Source organism: Acartia tonsa, chromosome 1 (genome assembly GCF_053477335.1).
Source record: "Acartia tonsa isolate MP-2025a chromosome 1, ASM5347733v1, whole genome shotgun sequence".
NCBI classification, from domain to species: domain Eukaryota; kingdom Metazoa; phylum Arthropoda; class Copepoda; order Calanoida; family Acartiidae; genus Acartia; species Acartia tonsa.
The window spans coordinates 44088407-44097836 of NC_137260.1; the positions used below are offsets into that span (position 1 = coordinate 44088407).

General features: G+C 33.5%; 1 protein-coding gene across 1 annotated transcript; it reads left to right on the top strand.

Annotated features, from left to right (window-relative positions):
• On the top strand, positions 1-5051 carry LOC145320776 (uncharacterized). The gene is made up of 8 exons (XM_080162832.1): positions 1-107; positions 333-464; positions 861-971; positions 1167-1247; positions 2763-2843; positions 3064-3147; positions 3374-3441; positions 3771-5051. Exons 1-8 carry the CDS (start codon positions 25-27, stop codon positions 4016-4018), a joined length of 888 nt encoding a protein of 295 aa, XP_080018958.1. The 5' UTR covers positions 1-24; the 3' UTR covers positions 4019-5051.
• Positions 5052-9430: the final 4379 nt, after the last annotated feature.

A 9430-nucleotide genomic window follows, 5' to 3' on the forward strand; every position in this document is an offset into this window, starting at 1 on the left:
GTTTCTTTTCAAATTTAATATAGAATGTCCGACATGACAGCCACAGCAGCAGCCGACTTAGAGAGAGACGAACAGCACGAAGAACAGAAGCCGGAAACCACAAGTGGGTGAGTAATATTTTAATATGTATAAAACGAAGTAGAATGATGTCTGTCTGTCTGTCTGTCCGTCCGTCCGTCCCTAGCTATATTTTGGTAACCATTCATCGAATCGGATTCGACAATCCATCACAACATAATTACATAAATACATATTACATATTTTTTGGTAATTACTTCTTTGGGCAAAGGTCCGATTACCTGGGATATATAATATATATTTATATATTTCAGTGATAGCGAAAAACAGAAGAACGAAATGAGTGTGTCTGAGCCTGAGCTGCCTGCTAAGCTGGATGACCTGACTGATACCCCTCCTAAATCGTCTGATACAGAAGATTTGAACCTAACTTTGGATTGCACTACGTAAGTTTATTTATTTTTGTTACCATTCTATTTCTGTTCGGAAGGTGGTAGTAGCCGGATTGAAAAGAGTAGGATAAACATTATTGTTATGGCGAATAATTATAGTTTCATTCAGGGGTGTACATTACGCACAAGATTTATTTTGTTCCCGGGGTACAAAATTTTGTATTTTTTTCCCACCTATTTTTATCTCACCAAGTAGGGACGGAAATGGAGAAATATTGAAAGAACTAAAATTTTTGGTCCTACCACACATATTTTAGTTATTTTCCCCCCACCACCTGAACAGGGGATCCCATATAGGATATACCCGATCTGTTCAGTGGTTATCGAGATCATTCGGTACATAAACACGGACATCCTGTTACTTTAGTATTATTTTTTTTTATTTTTCAGGGACGACGATGGATGGGAGACAATGCAGAAAATAAAACAAGACCTTAGGGCAGCAAAGCAAAAAATTGCTTCTTTGGAAGAGGAGATCGCTTGTTTGGAAACACAAACAAAGTAAGAAATTTTTTTCACTTCTTTTTTTGGTATTTAATCCGGGCGACTGTGTTGTAAATGATTTTTCGGTACAGACAAATTCACCTTTATATATTACAAAACTAGCAAGTATGCCTCTAGGGGTAAGGTGGGAGGGGTAAATGTGGACCAAAAAAAAAGTTTACTATTTAATTATAATATGATTGCTTAATTCAGGGAGCAATCCAAGAGATGTCCGGCGGCACAAAAGGATGACCAGAAGGTCGGACAAGCCTCTGTTATGGAAGGAGAAGCAAAGTAAGATATCCTATTATATAAAGTAGTAAGCGTTTTTTGTTTGTCCCGAAGGATAACCGCTAAACCGATATTGTTCTCCTTTAAAGTGAAGCTTCTTATAGGTCCTGGAAAGGTTTTAAACTATTTTTGTGCAGGGTGTCTTCACCCCCTTCCCCAAAAAATATTTGTACTCTTCTGAAACTGAAATTGAAAATGGGAAGATGTTGATTTTTCCCCTTCCAACCTTAAGTGCCCCTAGAGGTTTCTAAGGGCGTAGCCACTAGTTTCTTTTAATAATCTTTTTTCATACTTTATCCGGGCGACTGTGTTGTAAATGATTTTTCGGTACAGACAAATTCACCTTTATATATTACAAAACTATAGCAAGTATGCCTCTAGGGGTAAGGTGGGAGTGGTAAATGTGGACCATAAAAAGTTTACTATTTAATAATAATATGATTGCTTAATTCAGGGAGCAATCCGAGAAATGTCCGGCGGCACAAAATGATGATCAGAAGGTCGGACAAGCCTCTGTTATGGAAGGAGAAGCAAAGTAAGATATCCTGTTATATAAAGTAGTAAGCGTTTTTTGTCTGTCCCGAAGGATAACCGCTAAACCGATATTGTTCTCCTTTAAAGTGAAGCTTCTTATAGGTCCTGGAAAGGTTTTAAACTATTTTTGTGCAGGGTGTCTTCACCCCCTTCCCCAAAAAATATTTTTACTCTTCTGAAACTGAAATTGAAAATGGGAAGATGTTGATTTTTCCCCTTCCAACCTTAAGTGCCCCTAGAGGTTTCTAGGGGCGTAGCCACTAGTTTCTTTTAATAATCTTTTTTCATACTTTATCCGGGCGACTGTGTTGTAAATGATTTTTCGGTACAGACAAATTCACCTTTATATATTACAAAACTATAGCAAGTATGCCTCTAGGGGTAAGGTGGGAGTGGTAAATGTGGACCATAAAAAGTTTACTATTTAATAATAATATAATTGCTTAATTCAGGGAGCAATCCGAGAAATGTCCGGCGGCACAAAATGATGATCAGAATGTCGGACAAGCCTCTGTTATGGAAGGAGAAGCAAAGTAAGATATCCTATTATATAAAGTAGTAAGCGTTTTTTGTCTGTCCCGAAGGATAACCGCTAAACCGATATTGTTCTCCTTTAAAGTGAAGCTTCTTATAGGTCCTGGAAAGGTTTTAAACTATTTTTGTGCAGGGTGTCTTCACCCCCTCCCCCAAAAAATATTTGTACTCTTCTGAAACTGAAATTGAAAATGGGAAGATGTTGATTTTTCCCCTTCCAACCTTAAGTGCCCCTAGAGGTTTCTAGGGGCGTAGCCACTAGTTTCTTTTAATAATCTTTTTTCATACTTTATCCGGGCGACTGTGTTGTAAATGATTTTTCGGTACAGACAAATTCACCTTTATATATTACAAAACTATAGCAAGTATGCCTCTAGGGGTAAGGTGGGAGTGGTAAATGTGGACCATAAAAAGTTTACTATTTAATAATAATATGATTGCTTAATTCAGGGAGCAATCCGAGAAATGTCCGGCGGCACAAAAGGATGACCAGAAGGTCGGAGAAGCCTCTGTTATGGAAGGAGAAGCAAAGTAAGATATTTCTTTTAATATTATTTTTTCATACTTTATCCGGGCGACAGTGTTGTAAATGATTTTTCTGTAAAGACAAATTCAACATGTTCCTTTATTTATTAAAAGCGAGTACTAGCAAGTACGCCTCTAGCTGGGTAAGGTGGAAGGGGTAAATGTGGAACCAAAAAGTTTACTACTTAATTTAAATAGATTATTATATATATATTGTTTAATTCAGGAACAAAACAGCTGCAGCTGGCTCTCCAGAAAATTCGGATGAGAACGAGGTTAAGGAAGTCACTGTTATGGAAACACCAGCAAAGTAAGATTTTTTAAAATTACTACTTTATCCTGACGACTGTGTTGTAAATGATTTTTCTGTACGCTAAACCCTCTAATATGAAGTATATCCTTAAAGTTTCTTTTGCCACTCCCTTCCCTTGCCGGTACCTATGAGAAGAACCCGATCGGTTCAGCGGTTAACAAGATCCTTCGCTACATACAAACAAAAATCGTTTTACTTTGTAGTATAGATTGTTTAATTTCAGGATGAAAGACCAACCGGATTTTGATATAATTTATGAGAACATAAAGAATCCAGGACCAAAAAGCCCAGGTATAGTACAATATTTATACTAGCGACTGTGCCCAAAGCATATAGTGAAACATTTCTGTACTACATTGTATTATTACACTAAGTTAGGTTAGGTTAGGTTAGGTTAGGTTAGGTTAGGTTAGGTTAGGTTAGGTTAGGTTAGGTTAGGTTAGGTTATGTTAGGTTAGGTTAGAATAGGCTAGGCTAGGCTAGGCTAGGCTAGGTTAAAACTAGAAATATTACTCTTTCTATTAATACACTAGGTTAGGTTAGGCTAGAAAAAAAACTATTGTAAAATTGAAGTATTTTTTTGTAAAAAAAAGTAATTTTAAAAAATATTTTAATTTCAGTGTATGGGGTGTCAGATGATGAGCAGGAGATGTTTGAACCACCCCCTCCTACAATCCGGCCAGCATCAAAACTGAGTAGGCGCAAAAGAAGTGCAACACCGGGGAAAATCAAGACATGCGCCCATGGACGCAGTCCCCGAAGCGAGCTGCCATTGGACACGAGACTCATCGAATGCACCTATATGTGCCCAGACTGCCGCGTCTTCTTTCACAAGAGGCAAAAACAAAGAAAAGAAGGACAAAAGTAAGCTGATGTATAATAGTCCTTCCATCCAGTCAGATCATATATAAACTATTTGTGATAAAAAAGTGATATATATCAAGATATCTTGAGTCAAAAAATATGTTTAACCACCTTTAATTTGTACGTACATTAATCTTGACAGTTTGACAGTTTTGTTCTGACGATGAAAATATTCATATAAATATTATATTTGAAACCGCTATTCCTATATAGCAAAATTTTTGAAAATTTAATAATGGAAAGTAACTTCGTGATATATTTTTCTTGTATAAAAATGTTCTAGTATAAAGTACAATTAGAATCCAGATCTCAGCAATTAAAACCTATGTATATTTGTGTTAATTTCTCAGCTTAAACCGATTAAACATGCAGTTATATTATCTGTAAAACTATGTAATATTTGGCCATTTAAACCACGTCTAGAATTATAGACTAATTAAGAAAATTTCTGTGAATATATACCTATATAGTATCGCGCTATCGTACCTATGTAAATCATTATGTAAAAAAAGTGTTTCAATCAATAAAGTTAATAATGAAAACAATTTTTTTTTTATTTTTGCGTTTTGTGTACAAGCGAGGTTTTTCTATAATTAAGGTCGTTTTTTACCACTTTCTCGTGATTTTTACCACCCGTTTTTACCACAATTATTGGTAAATTTTTACCATATTTACCCTATTTCTGGTAAAATTTTACCAGTTTAGGGCAAAAATATTACCAGGTGTTGAACAGTTTTACCACTTTTTTGGTAAAATTTACCGCAAATTTCTGGTAAATATTACCAAAAAAGTGGTAAAAATTGGTCAAAATCTGGTATAAATTTGCGTCCTAAAATGGTAATATTTTACCGGAAATCTGGTAAAATTTTACCGATAATTGTGGTAAAAATCGATGGTAAAAAGCGTCTCGGAGTACCACTAAAAGTGTTTTTACCACGATTACGGTAAAATTTTACCACCTTTTAAATCGTATAGGCTGGTAAAATTTTACCGTAAAAGTGGTAAAAACTAGGTTTTTTTATGGTATTAATTCCGTCCTGGGTATGCACTTTGTATTTTCTAATTCCAATTTAGAAATGGCAATTGGATTTCTAAATGCTCTTTCTCTGGAAAGGATATTAACAATATTCCTCTAATTGTTGTAGGATTCACCAATATCCCCCTAATATTAGAAAATCATGACCTCACTTTAGGTAAGGTTAAGTGGGGTTCAAGGCCTTTATAATTAGAACTCCCCACAAGAGCTAGAAATAAATTAAAGGGGGGTGAGGGGTTGTGTGATTTACTAAGCTAAATTGTGGACCATGCCAAAATATTAAGTTAGGGCTTAGGATAGAATTGAATTGTAAGTTTGTAATTTGCAGGAAGGGCAAGGTCAATGAAATAAAAAAATTTTCATCCCAAATCTTATTTTCCTTAAATTTTGAGATAAACTTTATGTACTACGACTGGAGAAAAGATTAAACTATTCTCCATTGTACTATTCCTGATAATTTGTGAATGAAATGTGATCTATCAAACTGTGCCACTACATAATCAACTGCAAAATAAGCAAATCTTATCTAGGATTTGATATAAAACAGGACCATTAGAAAAAGGTTGCTAAATAAATGATCAAAGGAACCAGATAATAAATGTGTTTTCTAAAACTAGCGGCCTTGTCTAAACCTCAAGTTGCTTTGCCCAAACAGAGGTTATTTTATTAATGGGCCAAAGTTAGGGTTTCCATGGCCTTACATAGAAATAAAGGACTATGTACGAATTAGGAAACTTCTAGGCTAGCTTACAAAATTTGATAGGGTTTGGCTCAATAATATCCTATAATATAAAGTAGTAATTTTTGTCAAAAGCTTAAGATCTCAGAAAATACTAGTTTGAATGTTTTTTTTTCGAAAAGCTTTATAATTGTCTTAGGTTAGTTTTAGGCTAGGGGCGAAGCAGCTAAGATTTTAAAATGTGACAAATTGATCTCATAATTATACATTTAGCTTATTACAAAAAGTCATTTAAAACTTTGTAGACTATTGCATTGTATCCCTAAACAACAAATGGAACAAACATTTAGATTAGGAGAAACTAAGCACAATGGAAAACTCTTTGCGTGTTAAAAATGATGTATTTTACATTATTACAAAGATAGATAATAAGATATTGTTAAGGTTTTTACATATGTATATGAAGGAAATCGATATTGTTTTCTTGTGGTTTAAGTCAAGTTAGAGAAGTGCATAGTAATCCTATACTTCCAATTTATGTATCCTATTCTTCTTCATATATATCTCAATGGCTCCGGCTCTAACCTCGTCGTGTGTGTCCTCACTGTCGGGAGATCTCCACACTTTTTTTCAGAGGGAGATTTCTTTTCTGGTAGTTTTGACATCCCCCTCTTTCTCCCGAAATAGCCTAAATGATATTCTGTACCCATGACAAACAGTCCGGCCGTTTACGAGATTTTTTTTAGTTCAATCACATACATAAACTCAGAACTGCAAAGATATAGGATGTAGACACAAAAGAAAACACATTTAAATAGTTAAAGGATATACGTGGATATATTGACAGGGGAAATTTTGTCGTCAATTTAGGTTGCTAATATGGAACTCTTTTATTGGTCACTCAGTTTGTTCACTTAGCAAGAAGGGAGGGAATTGTGTTAAGGGGTTGGATGATGGTATCGATATTCAGCCAGTTGCGAGTATTACTTAATCAAAGTTTATGAAAATCTAGTGCAACATCCAAGTAATAATATATCGAATCATACTTGCTACATATTTTCTCACAATTTCACGTTTTTAAAGTTACATAAATGTATCAACATGATAACTCAGCCATTTAAATCGGCATGGCATGGACGATTTATATTAATCCTTTGTATTATTGATTACCAAGGAGGGAGGGGACATTGGCTTGTAAGTCATACTGCCCAAAGATTTTAAACACGATACTTCATTCATTGTCATAAAACTTTAATGATATTGGGTCAATGGAAGATTAAAATTCTTAAGTTTTGCAGGGAGAGGACAATGGACTGTAAATTATACTGGTACTCTTAGGTCCTGTTGATTTAACTTGGCGCTTTCACACAAAGTACTCTGTAGAGCACTGATAGCCCACCCTTCTATTTATGAAAAAAAAATTGTATTGTTTGTTTACTACTTAGGGTTAGGTTACATTAGGTACTCGGTAACCCCGCAGGTTTAGGCATATGAAAAAACTACCACTATCTTATTTTCAATATATTACAAAAATAAACGGAGGTTTCCAGTGCTCAACAGGCACTTTTGGTGAAATCACCCTCAACTTTATAACATTACACTATGCAAGAAAAGAAGAATTTATCTAAAAATGCATGTGTAGAGTAAAAAAAATCCACCAAAAAGATGAAAATATTTACAATACATAGTTGATATAATGTAAAAGATATACCATATATTTTTCTTATATTATATTTTATTACAAATATTCATATGATATTCTTTATAAAAGTGCATAAACTACATATCAAATGCATTTTTCTTACATTTATAAAGTACAATAACCTCCATATTTAGCGAAGCCTTTCCTCAATTGTTAAAAATTAATAAATTTATACTAGTTATTCATAATTTCTATGAGCATTTAAAAAAAAATTTGCTTCCTCCTATGAATAGACGATTAAAACCCTGCCAGGCATTTTGAGTATTTTCTTTTCCTTAATTTACCTCACCTAACATAACAAAGTTTGCTTTATCGAGGAAACCAATTGTAAGCTACTTTTTAAATAATCTTTTATTATTGTATTATAAAAATCGAATTATTTCTTTGTTTTTCATTGCTTTAAAACAGTTTTTCTACCCTTTAATGCAAAATATACGAAGCTTTACATAGGCACTATAAAGAGCTTCAAAATATAAATCACAAGCGACAAAAAACTTTAAGAGTAGCTTCCATCAAAAAGCAGATATCTACAGTAAATTGCTTTTCTTTTTCTGACAATAGAAAAAGTTTTATTATGAGATATTCTATTCTGTATATTTGCAAAAATAATTTATTATTATTTAAGCAATTTTTTTTCTTTAAAAAAAGCCTATTTTAAACTTTTTCTCTAATTGTGTCTTTCTGATAAGATGTTAATTTCATTGGCTGTTTTTAAAGTGAATCCCATAAAATTATTCTGACAGTAATATTCTTTGTTACAAAAACATTTATTCTCTGAAAAAAAGCCTTTGCTTTATGTTAGAATATTTTAGTCAAAGAAGGTTTAAATTCTGAAAAATGCTCTTCCCTAGTCTTTTGAAATCACAAAATTAGTACAATACTCTTAGAGTAATGTTTGAAGTTGATAATAGTCATAAAGTTTCAGACAATTACTGTGCTTAAATTGTAATAGAATTTATTTGTATGTATAAGACGCTTTTTTCAGAGTGGGGAAGAAAATATTAAAGGGGAATAATAATATATTAATAGGAATATAATTTTCTTTTCAGATAAACAACTACATATCAGATGACAAATCATTTACTTTATCTGACCTCTGACCCTTTTTAAAATTCCCCTTACCCTTTCTTTTAATTGTTTTTTCCCTTTTCTAAATAAACCCTCTATTAACTTTTCCCATATTTACCCACTCCCTTTCTGGACATAGCTCCTCTTCCCTTTTTTAAATTTGACCCCACCCCCTTAACCCACCCAATTTTCCCCCATTATCTACCCTTCTCCCTCCCTATATCCACCCTTCTTCCCCTATTTATCAAACCTTTTCCCCCCATCCCTCTATCTGGTTCAACCCTCCCCCACCCTTTTCTATTTCTTTTCCCTACTCATCTCCCTTCCTGAATCATCCCTTTTTCTCAGGAAAATGTTCCCCCCTTCTTAATCCTGATTGGCTGCATTGGTGACACCCCCCTACCCCACCCCATCCCCCCCAATGACATGAACGCCTCCTAAAAGCTCACCTTCCCCTTACCAATCTATGCGCGCTTCTGTTTGTTCTTGTTGCCTTTGGTTCCCTCTTTTTCATTTTAAATTTTACCCCTTTTATAAGCTTACCCTCGACCTCTTCCTCTTACTCCACCTTTAAAAAATAATATCTTCCAACAAAAATTTATTTAAGAATTATTTTTAATATCAATTTAATAAAAATGTAAATTTCATAAATAAAGTTTTAGCAATAATAATCAACAACAAAAAAAACATTAACATGCACTATCAGAGATAATTGGAATTCTTAATTTTGATTGACATCATAAAAGTATTTATTCAGCTATTATATTTAATTTTAAACAGCTGAATTTGTTTAATAGTTTCATTTTCACTCTAATATAGTAGTTAAATTGATTACCAATAAAGATGATATTAAACAGATACTTATTTCAGAACATACACAAGTTCTAAAATAAGGAAGTGTTCAAGCGAATTTTTTATTGGTTTTTATTAA

Excerpts from the sequence above, each read along its gene's own strand:
- LOC145320776 (XM_080162832.1), top strand. The coding sequence starts at position 25 with ATGTCCGACATGACAGCCACAGCAGCAGCCGACTTAGAGAGAGACGAA. Across the intron at positions 465-860 it reads CTAACTTTGGATTGCACTAC|GGACGACGATGGATGGGAGA; the intron begins GTAAGTTTATTT and ends TTTATTTTTCAG. Across the intron at positions 3,148-3,373 it reads GTTATGGAAACACCAGCAAA|GATGAAAGACCAACCGGATT; the intron begins GTAAGATTTTTT and ends GTTTAATTTCAG.